This window comes from Rhinoderma darwinii, chromosome 12, assembly GCF_050947455.1.
Source record: "Rhinoderma darwinii isolate aRhiDar2 chromosome 12, aRhiDar2.hap1, whole genome shotgun sequence".
In the NCBI taxonomy this organism is placed as follows: Eukaryota; Metazoa; Chordata; class Amphibia; order Anura; family Rhinodermatidae; genus Rhinoderma; species Rhinoderma darwinii.
In genome coordinates this window covers 79,597,516-79,615,688 of record NC_134698.1, presented here as the reverse complement: position 1 = coordinate 79,615,688, position 18,173 = coordinate 79,597,516, and the positions used below count along the sequence as shown (strand labels likewise).

The window sequence follows — 18,173 nt, the reverse complement described above, 5'->3', positions numbered from 1 at the left end:
TATCTATTAAAGTCCTCACGCTGCGGCAAAACTATCCCTAAATGTATTTCTATATAAGATGGATGGATGTGCCAATCCGCAACTAAATGAGAAAGATGCAAGTGTCTCCAAGATTACAGGTCACGATTCCACACAAGTGAGAGGGGCAATTTCAGCTTAATGTTTCTATAAAAATACTGGATAATAACAGACGAAACCTTCACCCACCAGAGGTTGGATTCAGCATAGGAGAAGATAATTGTGCAAAATCTGCTCCTGTGTACATCGTAGTCCTGAGCATTTACTCCTAGTACTATTACACGCTAGTTACAGGGGGTGCAGAGGTGGCAGATGCACCCCGGCCCTGGTGCTTGAGGGGGTCCAAATGCCCCTCTGCCAAAATAATAGCACTATTAATGGCACATCGTAGTTTCAGGTTTCAGGAGCACCAAGTTGTACCTCTGGCCACCATTACAAAATATTTTGACTATTACCTCCTGGTGCTTAGTCTTAGCTTCAGAGTATCTTGAGAAATTCTGATAAACGGGTCACCCCTTAGGCTGGGTTCACACGTGGCGGAATTTCACTTAAATTCCGCTGCGGACACTCCGCAGCGTTAATCCGCAGCGGAGCCGTTTTTGCATTGACTTCCACTTCTATTTAGAAGTGTTCGTTTAGACGATGCGTAACATTCCGCTGCGGAGCATAGGCTGCGGAGCGGAATTTTGTGTCCGCAGCATGCTCTGTCTGTTGCGGAGCAGTGGCGGACTGGTTGCGGACTCATGGCGGAATTTCTCCATTGACTTCAATGGAGATTCTAAGTTCCGCAATGAAGTCCGCAGCTTTCATGCACATGTTATGTGTGCTGCGGATGCGTCTTGCTTTTTTGCCATGACATTTCTTCATTCTGGCTGGACCTATGTATTTCTAGGTCTACAGCCAGACTGAGGAAGTCAATGGGGCTCCCGTAATGACGGGAGCGTTGCTAGGAGACGTCTGTAAATAGTCACTGTCCAGGGTGCTGAAAGAGTTAAGCGATCGGCAGTAACTGTTTCTGCACCCGGGACAGTGACTACCGATCACAATATAGAGCAACCTGTCAAAAAATATAAGTTCATACTTACCGAGAACTCCCTGCTTCTGTCTCCAGTCCGGCCTCCCAGGATGACGTTTCAGTCTAAGTGACGGCTGCAGCCAATCACAGGCCAAGCACAGGCTGCAGCGGTCACATGGACTGGCGCGTCATCCAGGGAGGTAGGGCTGGATGCCGAAAGAGGGACGCGTCACCAAGACAACGGCCGGTAAGTATGAAAATCGTTTACTTTCACTAGGGAAAGTGCTGTCCCTTCTCTCTATCCTGCACTGATAGGGAGAAGGGAAGCACTTTTCCCGCAGTCCGCAGCAGCTAGTCCGCATCAATGTACTGCACATTTTGTGCAGATTCTGTGCGGCATTGATGCGGACAGTTGCGGAGGAAATCCGCCACGTGTGGTCATGCCCTTACTCCAATACTGCGGTTAAAGGCATCGAGAACTGGATTCAAGTATCTCAAGACCTATAGTATTCCCAATCCCTACTCTTTACGTCATCGTCTACTACGAGTGCTGTCAAAGGAAGAAAGATCAAGACAACCTTGAAATTTGACCTTGAAAAGGAACAGTCTGAAAAAGTAAATCCCATTATAAAATACCATATTAGGGAATTGAGAGTTAATAGTGGGGGTCCCCCAGTCAGGATCTTCATCGATTCGCCAAAGAAGAGAGCAGCTACAAAGAACATATATCTCTCTGGAGGACCCGGGACACCCATAAGTTATTGATAACTGTGTAATGCTTCATGAACCCTGTGGGGGCACTGCAGGGAAATTGAACACTTGCTGACAGGTTTCCCTACATATTACAGCTGATCGCTGGGGGGGGGGTCCAGTTGTGCGGCACCCTTTAATCAAACATTGATTATCAGGGGTCCCTTCTAACAAAATGTGATTGTCCAAACTGGATATCCCTTCAAAATCCAATGATTCAAAATATCATAAACACCCTATGCTTTTCCCATATTTGAAACATTTCTGTCATATGTAGTTTCCAAAAGACCGTCTGCCAGAGAAGGTCACCTCTATCCTACATGGGGAACTGGTAAAGGCTTGGCCAAAAATAGATGGTTCCACCCAGAGATGTAACCTAAAGCTCCAGGGCCCCAATGCAAATCCTGTAACGGGACCCCCAAATATGACAGTGCTGGGGTGGAGGAGCAACTTCACCCCCTATAGTTATGTCCCTGGTTCCCCCATAAGATTGTGTTGGGAGCTACTAGATCAGAGGAACCAGCCAGATCCCATCTTCTCCGTGGCCATCTTGTTAGGTATGGTTTGGTGACCAGGCAGTATACATTGATCTGTCTTACCTGACAACATCTGCTTTTCCTCACGCTTCGGTTCCTCTGGTATACAGCTCTTCTCAAATTCATTATTGTCTATTTTCTTCTTCCCCCTCATACTATTCCTCAATTTGCCGACCAGTGAAACAGGTCCCTCAGGTTGTCCTTTATTTTCCGGAGAGCTGAGATCTTCCTTTTTCTCCAGTTTGTTTGGGCTCCTCTTACTTAGTCTAGATATCAATGATCCAACAGGTTCAACTTTATCTGGAGATTCAGGCTCTTCTAGGTGGCGCTGTCTTTTTAAGAATATTTTACTGGATCTCACATTCTGATCTTTTCCGAAAGGTGACTCTTGTTTTTCTGGAGAACTTAATTCTCCGTTTTCATTTGACTTCTTAAAATTGCTCTTACTCAGTCTAAGACTTCCAAATTTTTTCAGAAAATTTTGATTTTTCTCCAGTGACTTCTGTGCCGGTTGGGAGGGCAGATTTCCATTATTTAGGTTATCCAGTGGATTGTCTTCTGTAAGTTTTGGGTGGGGTGCAGTTGCTGAGGTCTCCATAGTTGTCCACAAACCCTTGCTCTACACCTGCAGATATAAAAACAGAACACCATACATTTGTTTGCTGCTATCATGTTAATTGAGGGGATTTCCAAGCCTCTGGATGATTATGCATTTTGGTTTCAGAATCGGAGCTCTATAAATGTTTAGGTGTTTCCCTGGTGGCACTACAAGGTCATGCCTACTATGCAGACAGACACTTCAGCTACTTTGGGGCTCATGGAGGGGGAGGCCCACCAGTGGTTGGCTCATCCATCTTCCCAATGTGTGGTGGGAACCTTCGCGGGTCTTCCTCCCACCTTACAGGGCCGTCAATGTTAGGAAACCAAGTAGGACCTGGCCCAAAGATAATGAGGTCCTTCTTGTCTACAGCTAAGCACCAGTCCCTATTGGTTTAGGGTTGTGGTGGCATGGGGCGGCATCATGATAGGGGATTCATTTCGGACCCTTGTATGTGGCCCCCTCTCATCTATGTGATATAATTCTATCAATGAAGGACTTCTCTTTCTCAGAGGTCCAGACCTTTGCTTTAGGGGAAAAAAAATATTTGCCCTTTCAAAGTTTATTAACCATTCTAGTGAAGAGTAAAATATTGCACATGCCGAGGTATATTCTGAGCATTTCTGTGCCACCGAATGGTACTATATGCAACAAAATATTAATTTGTGGCAGAAAAGTTACATCATTTGCCACAAAATTATAATCTGTGAGACAAAATTGGATTCTGTGACACAAAATGATATTCTTTGAGACAAAATTATATGGCATCATAGCTTTCGCACAAGACTCTCCAATGTCATAGCAACATATACAACGTCTGTGGCTCAATATGCAGACACTATTAGACCTTGTTCACACAGTGCAGATTTGATGCAGATTTTGCATGTATTTTTTAAGCCAAAACCAGGAACAGGATCTAAACAGAAGTAATATATAAAGGACGGCCTTATAGGTTTGCTCTCCTCGATGCAATTTTGGTTTTGGCTGAAAAAAATGCATGCAAAATCTGCATCAAATCTGCACTGTGTGAACAAGTCCTTAAGGGAATGAATCAGACATACATGCCCTGCTGAAACAGAAATTCAGATCTCTGCTGACGTTCAGTAAATTCTTGTTTACATCCAGAGGGAGAAACCCATCCTGACCTAGTACGGAAAGTTACCTACGACTGTAATTCGGTGAGCTAAACGCAACCCAAACTTTTCCTGCCAAGATTTTGTCCAAAGTTTGTTACAATGTATACACAGGGGATTTTCTAGACTGGATACAATTGTGGCAAACCCTTTGCTGTGAGAAGTATCACCTCTGTAGAGGTAATTAAGAATGCTCCCATTTGTTGACAGCAAGCGCAGATCTTGAAGATGAATTAATTTTCCGCTCTACAGATAAATGCCGCAAACGCTGGCTACTTGGCACAGACTCCGGTACAGAGAACATAGGAATTCACCTCTTCACTGCTGCTCTAAAGTGTTATAGCCATTAAATATTCCACGGGTCGTCATATTTACTCACCATTGGCCGGTAGCGGAAGATTTTGTCGACTTTGTAGTTCTTTTCGTCTTTCCTATATGTTCTACAGCAGATATAGATATATTACTGCACCAGCACTTCCCAACACAGGTTCTTTACTTGCACTTTCAGTTTCTGGAATCAAGAATCAAATTACAATGTGGCCTGGGGAACTGCAGTCAATCATTAACGGTGAAGCAAGCAGAAATTTAAAGGGACACTCACCAAAAAGTCAATCTTTTGACTATTTGCCACACATGTAAATACATGCTATTGGTCCCTGTTATCAGCCATTTCTGGCTGAGGAGAGGCTGACTGTAGGGTCCCGTCCCCCCGATTATTGCCTTATATCACATATCTCCAGTGTTGAGAACTTCCAGAGACATTACATCATATGTGTGACTGATATCAGCCGCTCCTCTTATAACACTCCAGTACTATTATATCCTCCAGAGACATTACATCATATGTGTGACTGAGATCAGCCGCTCCTCTTATATCACTCCAGCACTATTATATCCCCCAGAGACATTACATCATATGTGTGACTGATATCAGCCGCTCCTCTTATAACACTCCAGTACTATTATATCCTCCAGAGACATTACATCATATGTGACTGATATCAGCCGTTCCTCTTATAACACTCCAGCACTATTATATCCTCCAGAGACATTACATCATATGTGACTGATATCAGCCTCTCCTCTTATAACACTCCAGTACTATTATATCCTCCAGAGACATTACATCATATGTGTGACTGATATCAGCCGCTCCTCTTATATCACTCCAGCACTATTATATCCTCCAGAGACATTACATCATATGTGTGACTGATATCAGCCTCTCCTCTTATATCACTCCAGTACTATTATATCCTCCAGAGACATAACATCATATGTGTGACTGATATCAGCCGCTCCTCTTATATCACTCCAGCACTATTATATCCTCCAGAGACATTACATCATATATGTGACTGATATCAGACCCTCCTCTTAGATCACTCCAGTACTATTATATCCTCCAGAGACATTACATCATATGTGACTGATATCAGCCGCTCCTCTTATAACACTCCAGCACTATTATATCCTCCAGAGACATTACATCATATGTGACTGATATCAGCCGCTCCTCTTATATCACTCCAGCACTATTATATCCTCCAGAGACATTACATCATATGTGACTGATATCAGCCGCTCCTCTTATAACACTCCAGCACTATTATATCCTCCAGAGACATGACATCATATGTGACTGATATCAGCCGCTCCTCTTATAACACTCCAGCACTATTATATCCTCCAGAGACATTACATCATATGTGTGACTGATATCAGCCGCTCCTCTTATATCACTCCAGCACTATTATATCCTCCAGAGACATTACATCATATGTGACTGATATCAGCCGCTCCTCTTATATCACTCCAGCACTATTATATCCTCCAGAGACATTACATCATATGTGTGACTGATATCAGCCGCTCCTCTTATATCACTCCAGCACTATTATATCCTCCAGAGATATTTACATCATATGTGACTGATATCAGCCGCTCCTCTTATATCACTCCAGTACTATTCTATCCTCCAGAGACATGACATCATATGTGACTGATATCAGCCGCTCCTCTTATAACACTCCAGTACTATTATATCCTCCAGAGACATTACATCATATGTGACTGATATCAGCCGCTCCTCCTATAACACTCCAGTACTATTATATCCTCCAGAGACATTACATCATATGTGTGACTGATATCAGCCGCTCCTCTTATAACACTCCAGCACTATTATATCCTCCAGAGACATTACATCATATGTGACTGATATCAGCCGCTCCTCCTATAACACTCCAGTACTATTATATCCTCCAGAGACATTACATCATATGTGTGACTGATATCAGCCGCTCCTCTTATATCACTCCAGTACTATTATATCCTCCAGAGACATTACATCATATGTGACTGATATCAGCCGCTCCTCTTATATCACTCCAGCACTATTATATCCTCCAGAGACATTACATCATATGTGACTGATATCAACCGCTCCTCTTATAATACTCCAGTACTATTATATCCTCCAGAGACATTACATCATATGTGTGACTGAGATCAGCCGCTCCTCTTATATCACTCCAGCACTATTATATCCCCCAGAGACATTACATCATATGTGTGACTGATATCAGCCGCTCCTCTTATAACACTCCAGTACTATTATATCCTCCAGAGACATTACATCATATGTGACTGATATCAGCCGTTCCTCTTATATCACTCCAGCACTATTATATCCTCCAGAGACATTACATCATATGTGTGACTGATATCAGCCGCTCCTCTTATATCACTCCAGCACTATTATATCCTCCAGAGACATTACATCATATGTGACTGATATCAGCCGCTCCTCTTATATCACTCCAGCACTATTATATCCTCCAGAGACATTACATCATATGTGTGACTGATATCAGCCGCTCCTCTTATAACACTCCAGTACTATTATATCCTCCAGAGACATTACATCATATGTGACTGATATCAGCCGCTCCTCCTATAACACTCCAGTACTATTATATCCTCCAGAGACATTACATCATATGTGTGACTGATATCAGCCGCTCCTCTTATAACACTCCAGCACTATTATATCCTCCAGAGACATTACATCATATGTGACTGATATCAGCCGCTCCTCCTATAACACTCCAGTACTATTATATCCTCCAGAGACATTACATCATATGTGTGACTGATATCAGCCGCTCCTCTTATATCACTCCAGTACTATTATATCCTCCAGAGACATTACATCATATGTGACTGATATCAGCCGCTCCTCTTATATCACTCCAGCACTATTATATCCTCCAGAGACATTACATCATATGTGACTGATATCAACCGCTCCTCTTATAATACTCCAGTACTATTATATCCTCCAGAGACATTACATCATATTTGTGACTGATATCAGCCGCTCCTCTTATATCAATCCAGTACTATTATATCCTCCAGAGACATTACATCATATGTGTGACTGATATCAGCCGCTCCTCTTATAACACTCCAGTACTATTATATCCTCCAGAGACATTACATCATATGTGACTGATATCAGCCGCTCCTCTTATATCACTCCAGCACTATTATATCCTCCAGAGACATTACATCATATGTGTGACTGATATCAGCCGCTCCTCTTATATCACTCCAGCACTATTATATCCTCCAGAGACATTACATCATATGTGACTGATATCAGCCGCTCCTCTTATATCACTCCAGCACTATTATATCCTCCAGAGACATTACATCATATATGTGACTGATATCAGCCGCTCCTCCTATAACACTCCAGCACTATTATATCCTCCAGAGACATTACATCATATATGTGACTGATATCAGCCGCTCCTCTTATATCACTCCAGCACTATTATATCCTCCAGAGACATTACATCATATGTGTGACTGATATCAGCCGCTCCTCTTATAACACTCCAGTATTATTATATCCTCCAGAGACATTACATCATATGTGACTGATATCAGCCGCTCCTCTTATATCACTCCAGCACTATTATATCTTCCAGAGACATTACATCATATGTGTGACTGATATCAGCCGCTCCTCTTATATCACTCCAGCACTATTATATCCTCCAGAGACATTACATCATATATGACTGATATCAGCCGCTCCTCTTATAACACTCCAGCACTATTATATACTCCAGAGACATTACATCATATGTGTGACTGATATCAGCCGCTCCTCTTATATCACTCCAGCACTATTATATCCTCCAGAGACATTACATCATATATGACTGATATCAGCCACTCCTCTTATAACACTCCAGTACTATTCTATCCTCCAGAGACATTACATCATATGTGTGACTGATATCAGCCGCTCCTCTTATAACACTCCAGCACTATTATATCCTCCAGAGACATTACATCATATGTGACTGATATCAGCCGCTCCTCTTATAACACTCCAGTACTATTATATCCTCCAGAGACATTACATCATATGTGACTGATATCAGCCGCTCATCTTATATCACTCCAGCACTATTATATCCTCCAGAGACATTACATCATATATGACTGATATCAGCCGCTCCTCTTATAACACTCCAGCACTATTATATCTTCCAGAGACATTACATCATATGTGTGACTGATATCAGCCGCTCCTCTTATATCACTCCAGCACTATTATATCCTCCAGAGACATTACATCATATATGACTGATATCAGCCACTCCTCTTATAACACTCCAGTACTATTCTATCCTCCAGAGACATTACATCATATGTGTGACTGATATCAGCCGCTCCTCTTATAACACTCCAGCACTATTATATCCTCCAGAGACATTACATCATATGTGACTGATATCAGCCGCTCCTCTTATAACACTCCAGTACTATTATATCCTCCAGAGACATTACATCATATGTGACTGATATCAGCCGCTCATCTTATATCACTCCAGTACTATTATATCCTCCAGAGACATTACATCATATGTGACTGATATCAGCCGCTCATCTTATATCACTCCAGTACTATTATATCCTCCAGAGACATTACATCATATGTGTGACTGATATCAGCCGCTCCTCTTATATCACTCCAGCACTATTATATCCTCCAGACATTACATCATGTGTGTGACTGATATCAGCCGCTCCTCTTATATCACTCCAGTACTATTATATCCTCCAGAGACATTACATCATATGTGACTGATATCAGACACTCCTCTTATATCACTCCAGTACTATTATATCCTCCAGACATTACATCATATGTGTGACTGATATCAGCCGCTCCTCTTATATCACTCCAGCACTATTATATCCTCCAGACATTACATCATGTGTGTGACTGATATCAGCCGCTCCTCTTATATCACTCCAGTACTATTATATCCTCCAGAGACATTACATCATATGTGTGACTGATATCAGCCGCTCCTCTTATAACACTCCAGTACTATTATATCCTCCAGACATTACATCATATGTGACTGATATCAGCCGCTCCTCTTATAACGCTGCTGACTTATCATAAAGCTGCCGACTTAAGCTGATTTATCTGAACTTTTGGATTTACATTGAAGTCATATTGGTGCATTTATACATGAATCATGCTCCATTTACAGAGGGATTGCATTGATATACATTACGATGTAGCCATGTTTTTTAATTATATATTCCCAATAGCCCTCCTATATAAGGAAGAAAACGGTCTCTCTATTGCCACCTATAGGTGACTACACTAGAGAGACAGTTTTCTTCCTGAGAGCTGTTTTGCATACTTTTTTCCCAGGGAGCATTGCCCATAAGACTCCCTACCAGCTGGATCGCCTCGAGTAGAATCAGTACCTTTCGCATTTTACTATATAGGGTTTTACTACATAGGGTTGTGTGTATCCATAGATGGGTATTGGGATGTATAAGCTCTTTATATGTGTGCCTGCTGCTTTTGATAGAGATAAATATCCCTAAGTAACATGTGGCATATTGTTATTGTAGTAATGAGCCCTAAAATAATCCCTGATGATGTCATCAGAGACTCCTGCACATGCTACTGCTTCTTTAAGAACCGAAGAACTACTTCAAATTGAAAGCTATGCTCTGTAGGATTGTCCTTTTTCACTGAACCTCTCAGTGTACAGCTAGTCTGGACATACATGAAATAATAGGGAATTGTATTATCAGTGATTACCCAAGTGGGACCAATCCAAAAGGGAGACAGATGAACCTCAAATTCTCCACAACATCACAATGCCCGTATCTTGCCCAATCTACATCCTAGTATATACTGTCATTGTCTACTATAAAATACCACTAGAGGGCAATCTGTGCAGATGTGTATGCCACCTACTGACAGGTATAGGAGTTACATACAGATTGGCCCCCTGGTGGCAGCAACGAGCAACTGAGATTTTTATTTGTGTGTGTGAAGGAACAGAGCTCTATACCAAGGCAAGAAAGCGTCAGAGCCTTATTGAGTATATTAGAAAAATGACCAAAATCATTTATGCTGCTGATTTATAGCAAAAAAATATAAATATTATAATACTTTAAAGTTCTGCCGAGCTGGGAATGTGACCTGCAGAACATACAGATCGGTCTCTAATAAGAAATAATAGGTTTTAAATTAAAGGGGAACTCCGACAAACACTGGATTTTCCCATTGTACATTTCCTCAGAGAGTCCTTTAGCATAGAGGTGCACATGGGTGACCTATAATACATGGGTGTGTATGGCGGTACCATTCAATCTCCAGCTCTTCACCACTAGATATCCCAAGCAGAAGAATAACTTGAAGCTCCGGGCCCCAGGAAGGAAATCTGTACCAGGGCCCCCACCTACCTTGTGCCATGTATAATACTGGTGTCTTCTTATGTGGCAGAGTATATTTTGGCTCCCTCCGACACTAGAGTCCGAGTGTTAATGCTACCTTTGCACCCTCTATAGCTACGCTCCAGCTCCCAACGTTCAGGTCCAGGGTGAGGTTATAGGAGAGGTAAGAGTTTTTCGCAAAACCCTCCATGCCTGATGTACTAGAAGGGTTAAAGGGCAGTCATAGTTTTCCAAGGCTCCGGTTGACTTATCAAAACTTCTACTCAAAGCGTCTCCACTGTAGAAGGTCCAGCTATGGGTTGTATGGCCGCCACAGCATGCCTGGAGGAACATTACGGAGGCACTGCAGTCCTCATACCTGCAATCCTGAGGCACATGAAAAGGTAAAAATGCAAAAATAAAAAGTGCAAGACCACCCAGGCCATTATATCTACCCCAGACCTGCTCAGAGGAGAGATAAGTGCACAAAAGGGGAAAGAGGGGAAGACTATGCAACGTTTTTTGCTCACCAGTAGCGTAGCTGGCAGGGGGGAGGTGGCCCCAGGCCCACTGAGATGGTGTGTCCCAGTTTCATCTGTATCTGCATCCTCTGGACACAGATACAGTTGAATCCAATGCTGGAGCAAAGAGCCGACGGCTCCTTGCTCCAGCATTCACTGTGTAATGCCAGCTCCAGCTGTCAGCGGCTCGACACAGGCATAGAGCCTAATAAAAAAATAAAAATTATTTACCCATTCCCGTTCCCATGACGAGTGAAGGAGATACGCTACTAATATACGCCACTAAATCGCGCCTGTCTGCGCAGAGCCACACGCTGCACGGAGCGGAGGAGCAGACGGATCTCCTCCACTCGTCATAGGAACGGGGCTAGGTTAATACTTTTTTTTTTTTTTTTTTATTAGGCACTATGGGGCATTATACTGTGTGGTATTATACTAAGGGTGTATTATATTGTATGGTGGCAGCTAAGGGGGCATTATACTGTATGGGAAAGCTATGGGGAATTATACTGTGTGGGGCAGCTATGGGGGCATTACACTGTGTGGGAGGCACTATGAGGGCGTCATACTGTATGTGGGCAGCTATGGGCATTATACTTTGTGGGGACAGCTATAGGGGAATTATACTATATGAGGGCAGTTATAGGGGCATTATTCTGTGTGGGGAGGTGCTTTAGGGGCATTATACTATGTTGGGGCAGCTATGGGAGCATTATTCTGTCGTCGTCCCCCCCGTCCCCCCCCCCTGTACTAATCCCCCAGCTATGCCTCTGCTGCTCACCCATAGATTCTTTGGGAACTCCCTGATCACTATTCATGGGGCACTTCAAACCACTACATGACGTCTTATCATCCTATGGGGGATGTCTTTAAATCCCCCAGTGTGTAAACAAACCTTTCCAACCATCACCCTGCGTATCATTCATCTCATGGGGTATATTCTTCCAGATACTACACCTCCTATCAGCCTAAAGAAAGAGCATACATATAGAAGCAGACCATGCTGCTGATATGGGGCCCATGAAGCGGGGGGGGGGGGGGGGCAGCCCTCGTTGGTCTAATTCACTTTGCTTTTAGGTGGTAAGAACCTGTGTAGAAACCCCCCCCCCCCCCCCCCTCCTAAGGGAACTGCAGCACTAGCAAACAAGGGGTTGGGAAATCAGTCCAAGGTTCATGGAAAGTGCTAGAAGGGGGAGAGGAGATGACACTGTGTGGGGTATTATCTACAAGGGGCACTGGGAATGACACTATCTACAGATGACACTGTGTGGCGCACTGTCTACAGATGACACTGTGTGTGTCAATATCTACCAGGGGCACTGTGTGTGTGTGTGTGTGTGTGTGTGTGTGTGTGTGTGTGTGTGTGTGTGTGTGTGTGTGTGTGTGTGTGTGTGTGTGTGTGAAACTGTCTACAGAGGGAGCTGTGTGTGGCACTGTCTACAGATCTACAGGGGGCACTGTGTGTATCACTTTATACAGGGGCACTGTATGAGGCACTTTCTACAGGGGGCACTGTGGGTTGCACTGTCTACAGAGGGCACTTTATGTGTCACTTTCTACAGGGGCACTGTATGAGGCACTCTCTACAGGGGGCACTTTGGGTAGCACGGTCTACAGAGGGCAAGGTGTGTGCCACTTTCTACAGGGGCACTGTATGAGGCACTTTCTACACAGGACACGGTTTGTAGAACTGTCTACAGGGGGCACTGTGTGAAACATAGTTTCCATCCCTTGGTTGAACTTAATGGGCATATGTCTTTTTTTCAACCGCACTATGTTACTATGTATGGGGCACAGCCTATGACACTATTTCAGGGGGCACAGCGTGTGGTACTATTTTTATGGGGCACTGTGTGTGTGACACGATTGGATTCAGGGGACACAGTAAGCGAGGGGGGGGGGTTCTCCTGATATTCATCTTATGTGTATGGCCACCTTTACCAAAATGGAATTGAAATTCCCAGTGTAAAATCACACACATGTGAAGCCACATCCCCAAAACCACATTTTAATTCGTGTTAACCTGGCCAGTATTTTCGGTTGGGAGCAATAAGCAGATTCCTGGAGCGGTTTTGAAGAGATTTTCAAGCTACTCCCCAGCTGAACAGTCAACTTCACAAGTAACCAACAATGTGATCAGAAGACTCCGAGTGTGTGAATTATATCTTGAAATATCCTGTTCACTGGAATGTCACAATTGGTTGCGGCAGTAAAAATACTGAGTGTCTATTTAACCTAAAATGTCAACGTTACCTAAGCCTTATTGACATTGCCATTTAACTGCAACTCCACTCTCTGGCCAGCAGGTGGCAGGGTTTCATTGCAGTCAAAGCTAAAAGTTGCCATTTCTTTTAGAAACATTTCTTTCCATTATTAATTGTTACATTTACACGAAGCGTTTGTATATAATGTGTACACAGAGAAAATACTGCGTCCTCCACGGGGAGACAGTTTTCAGATTGACACCCCTGCATTAAATCAAGGTGACATTAGTTAACCGCACAAGCAATGGCATCAGCTGGCAAAGAGACTCCTGTACACCCAACCGTCCCGGATTCAGCGGGACCGTCCCGGATTCCGGGCGGTGTCCCGCTGTCCCGGGCGGCCGGGGAGATGTCCCGCAGTCAACTGTGTCTGCGTCCTCAGGACGCAGATGCAGTTGAACCCAATGCTGAAGCAGGGAACCATCAGCTCCCTGCTTTAGAATTAATTCAGAGCGGAGAAGCAGAGGGAGCTACTTTAAGCTCTGTACTCAGGGAAGCCCTTGACATCACTGTCCATATATGGACAGTGACATCAAACGCTACGGATTGAGCGGAATTCCTGTTGCCGATGATCTGGCCGGGGATTCAGCTCCTAGAGTAAACCCCTGACTGCACTGTCCATATATGGACATTAACGTCAGGGGCCCCTCCTGGAGCGGAACCCCCCGGCCACTTTCAGCAACGGGGATTCCGCTCAAGGAGTAGACCGTGACATCAGGGCTTCCCTTTAGGAGCAGAATCAACGGCCTATGCGCTACCTACAGGGGGTGGGGGGTTAGCGCTATCTAATGAGGGTGTGGCGCTATCTTTAAGGGGGGTGTGGCACTATCAACATGGACACTGTGGCACTTTATATGTGGGCACTGGCACTAGGGGCAGCTGTGGGGGTATTCTACTGTATAAGGGTAGCTATGGGGCATTATACTATATGGGGCAGCTATGGGGGCATTATACTGTATGGGGGCATTATACTGTATGTGGGCATTACACTGCATGGGGGCAATATGCTGTATTGGGCAGCTATGGGGCATTATGCTGTTTGGGGAAATTTGTTTGGGCATTATACTGTATGTGGGCATCTGTGTTGGTATTATACTGTATGGTTGCAGCTAGAGGGCATTAGGCTGTACGGGGGCAGCTATTTGGGATTATACTCTGTGGGAGGCACTATGGGAGCATGATACTAAGTGGGCTGAACCGGGTGTGTATGGGCGGGGATTGGGTGGGATTAAAGGAGTGGCTTAAAAGGAAACGGTTGTCTCTCTTTGTGATACTTGAAAGTTGGGCGGTATGAGTCATTGGTTCCATTCCTGACATTGTTGAGTGTTTTAGGCTCTAGGTTCTAACCTGTGATATGTATAGCCCAGGGGTATATGCCATGTCTCTAGGGGTACTTACATTGTTCCCATGCCTGGGGGCACTTTCAGGTCTCTTATTTGAGATGCAGCTATTTGTCTTAGGAAAGTTGAGAAACACTGCGGTATGGGGTGGAATAGAGGTTTAATATTTCCTGCCCGTTGATGGGTTCATTACTATAATATTCACGTGAAACCTGTTTTCTATACGTTTTAGCGCATTAAGTTGCAGTTATAACTCTCAGGCCTCTACTCCATATCCTGGCACTTTAATAGCTAAAACGTACCGCGTCCTGCAATTTAACACGGCGGGCGGCAGGTCGTACTTCTTGTAAATTGCCATTTTAAGCCTGTGTTTTCTCTTATGTGTTTGATTTGATTGAGTAAAGTGCGCCGCGCCGTAATATAACGCAGCGCTGGTCTGAAGACACGATCCTGAGCGCCATCCTGATGATACTGATGCCACGCAGGGTCCGGTCAATGAGTCGGAAGAATTGAATGTTCCCAATTGATTGTCAGCTCCTCTGTTCATAGCCCTGGTTTTAACCCCTTACCTGCCTCGTTGTCATTAACATCCACATATAAACACAGTGATATAGCAAAAGTAGAGGCTGTCATTGCAACTGAGCCAAATTCCACATCGTGAAATGTTACAGGGCGATGTTCTACAGAGATGATGTATCTAAGCTTATAATGTGTGATACTTTCTAGTGTGCTGGTGTATCTAAGCCTATCATGTGTGATACTCTCTGCAGAGCCGCTGTATCTAATCCCATCATGTGTGATACTCTCTGAGTTGCTGTATCTAATCCTATCATGTGTGATACTCTCTGCTGAGCTGCTGTATCTAAGCCTATCATGTGTGATACTCTCTGCTGAGCTGCTGTATCTAAGCCTATCATGTGTGATATTGTCTGCTGAGCCACTGTATCTAATCCTATCATGTGTGATACTCACTGCAGAGCCGCTGTATCTAATCCTATCATGTGTGATACTCTGCTGAGCTGCTGTATCTAAGCCTATCATGTGTGATACTGTCTGCTGAGCTGCTGTATCTAATCCTATCATGTGTGATACTCTCTGCTGAGTGGCTGTATCTAAGCATATCATGTGTGATATTGTCTGCTGAGCCACTGTATCTAATCCTATCATGTGTGATACTGTCTGCAGAGCCGCTGTATCTAATCCTATCATCTGTGATACTCTCTGCTGAGCTGCTGTATCTAAGCCTATCATGTTTGATACTGTCTGCTGAGCTGCTGTATCTAAGCCTATCATGTGTGATACTGTCTGCTGAGCCACTGTATCTAATCCTATCATGTGGGATACTGTCTGTTGTGCCCCTGTATCTAATCCTATCAAGGAGTGATACCGTCTGCAGAGCCACTGTATCTAATCCTATCATGTGTGATACTGTCTGCAGAACCGCTGTATCTAATCCTATCATGTGTGATACTCTCTGCTGAGCTGCTGTATCTAAGCCTATCATGTGTGATATTGTCTGCTGAGCCACTGTATCTAATCCTATCATGTGTGATACTGTCTGCAGAACCGCTGTATCTAATCCTATCATGTGTGATACTCTCTGCTGAGCTGCTGTATCTAAGCCTATCATGTGTGATATTGTCTGCTGAGCCACTGTATCTAATCCTATCATGTGTGATACTGTCTGCTGAGCCGCTGTATCTAATCCTATCATCTGTGATACTCTCTGCTGAGCTGCTGTATCTAAGCCTATCATGTGTGATACTGTCTGCTGAGCTGCTGTATCTAAGCCTATCATGTGTGATACTGTCTGCTGAGCCACTGTATCTAATCCTATCATGTGGGATACTGTCTGTTGTGCCGCTGTATCTAATCCTATCAAGTAGTGATACCGTCTGCAGAGCCACTGTATCTAATCCTATCATGTGTGATACTGTCTGCTGAGCCGCTGTATCTAATCCTATCATGTGGGATACCGTCTGCTGAGCCGCTGTATCTAAGTCTATCATGTGTGATACTGTCTGCTGAGCTGTGTATCTAATCCTATCAACTTGCAGTTTCCAATTTCCCACCTATAAATGCACTTGGGATGGCTGCCATGACTGAGGTAGGGGCCACACAACGCCTCGCTCCTCGGTGATATTGCTGCTTATTAGCACATTGAGGGGTGGCATTCTCATAAAATTCAGTATTCGTCTTTTCTGTATGTATTGAAAGGGTGAATTTTGGGCTGAATTTGTAATGTGAGCGCTCGCCGCATGGGGTTTACCTCTTACTATTCCTGTATCTTAATGTAAACACAGCGCTGGCGCATCAATCTGTCGTCCTCCATATGATGACAAACCTGCCGGCCTATATATAGAAAGAAAAGCAGAATGTCAGACAGGAATACATCAGATGTGGCGCATCTGTGATGTCTCGGATACGAGGTGCGAAGCTGCTAATGTGGTGGAGCCTGAACGTCTCCTGAGCTTTCCATGTCCTGGTGATTGTCGTGACATCCGGGGAATAAGTTGTCAATCTCTTACAATGAGCAATCGTGTCCAGTCATAGACTCAAGGCTGAGAGGAGACGACGGTCGATGGATGAATCACTGATCTCTACGTCCCCCAGTATAAATGTCACCGTCCTGACCAGTATTAGGCCACCAGACTATAGAGAGTTTTAGATCTGTACAATATTTCCTCCTACAATCAATTAGCTGTAAATATAAACCCCCCTGAGGTCCCCATGTGGAAAATATCTGTCACTGAGACATCATGGTCCAACAGATTCGGGATCTGAAGATCAAAACAAAAGGCCAATAAAACGTCCAAAAAAGTAATCATCTCACCAAACTTACAATACACGTCACAGGTACAGAATGATAGGACTTTCAGGACTTCTGGAAACATTAGTGATCTGGACAAGAACAGAACTAATTTAATGAGTATAATACTGCCCCCTATGTACAAGAATATAACTACTATAATACTGCCTCTTATATACAAGAATATAACTACTATAATACTGCCCCTATATACAAGAATATAACTACTATAATACTGCTCCTACATACAAGAATATAACTACTATAATACTGCCCCTATATACAAGAATATAACTACTATAATACTGCCTCTTATATACAAGAATATAACTACTATAATACTGCCCCCTATATACAAGAATATAACTACTATAATACTGCTCATATATACAAGAATATAACTACTATAATACTGCCT

The 18,173-nt window shown here is 43.6% G+C and overlaps 1 protein-coding gene across 2 annotated transcripts in view; it reads right to left on the bottom strand.

Annotated features, from left to right (window-relative positions):
- EXOC3L4 (exocyst complex component 3 like 4) overlaps positions 1-11,189 on the bottom strand; it is a 47,709-nt gene extending 36,520 nt beyond the window's left edge. Inside the window, exons 1-3 of one of the 2 annotated variants that reach the window (XM_075844274.1) lie at positions 10,852-11,189; positions 4,430-4,561; positions 2,383-2,944 (exon numbers count right to left, since the gene is read on the bottom strand). In XM_075844274.1, the coding sequence (XP_075700389.1) occupies positions 2,383-2,917 (535 nt within the window). In that variant the 5' untranslated portion in view covers positions 2,918-2,944; positions 4,430-4,561; positions 10,852-11,189. Of the gene's footprint in view, positions 1-2,382; positions 2,945-4,429; positions 4,562-4,651; positions 4,817-10,851 lie in introns of those variants that run through there. The other variant, XM_075844275.1, reaches the window with a different exon arrangement.
- Between the last annotated feature and the right edge of the window lie 6,984 nt (positions 11,190-18,173).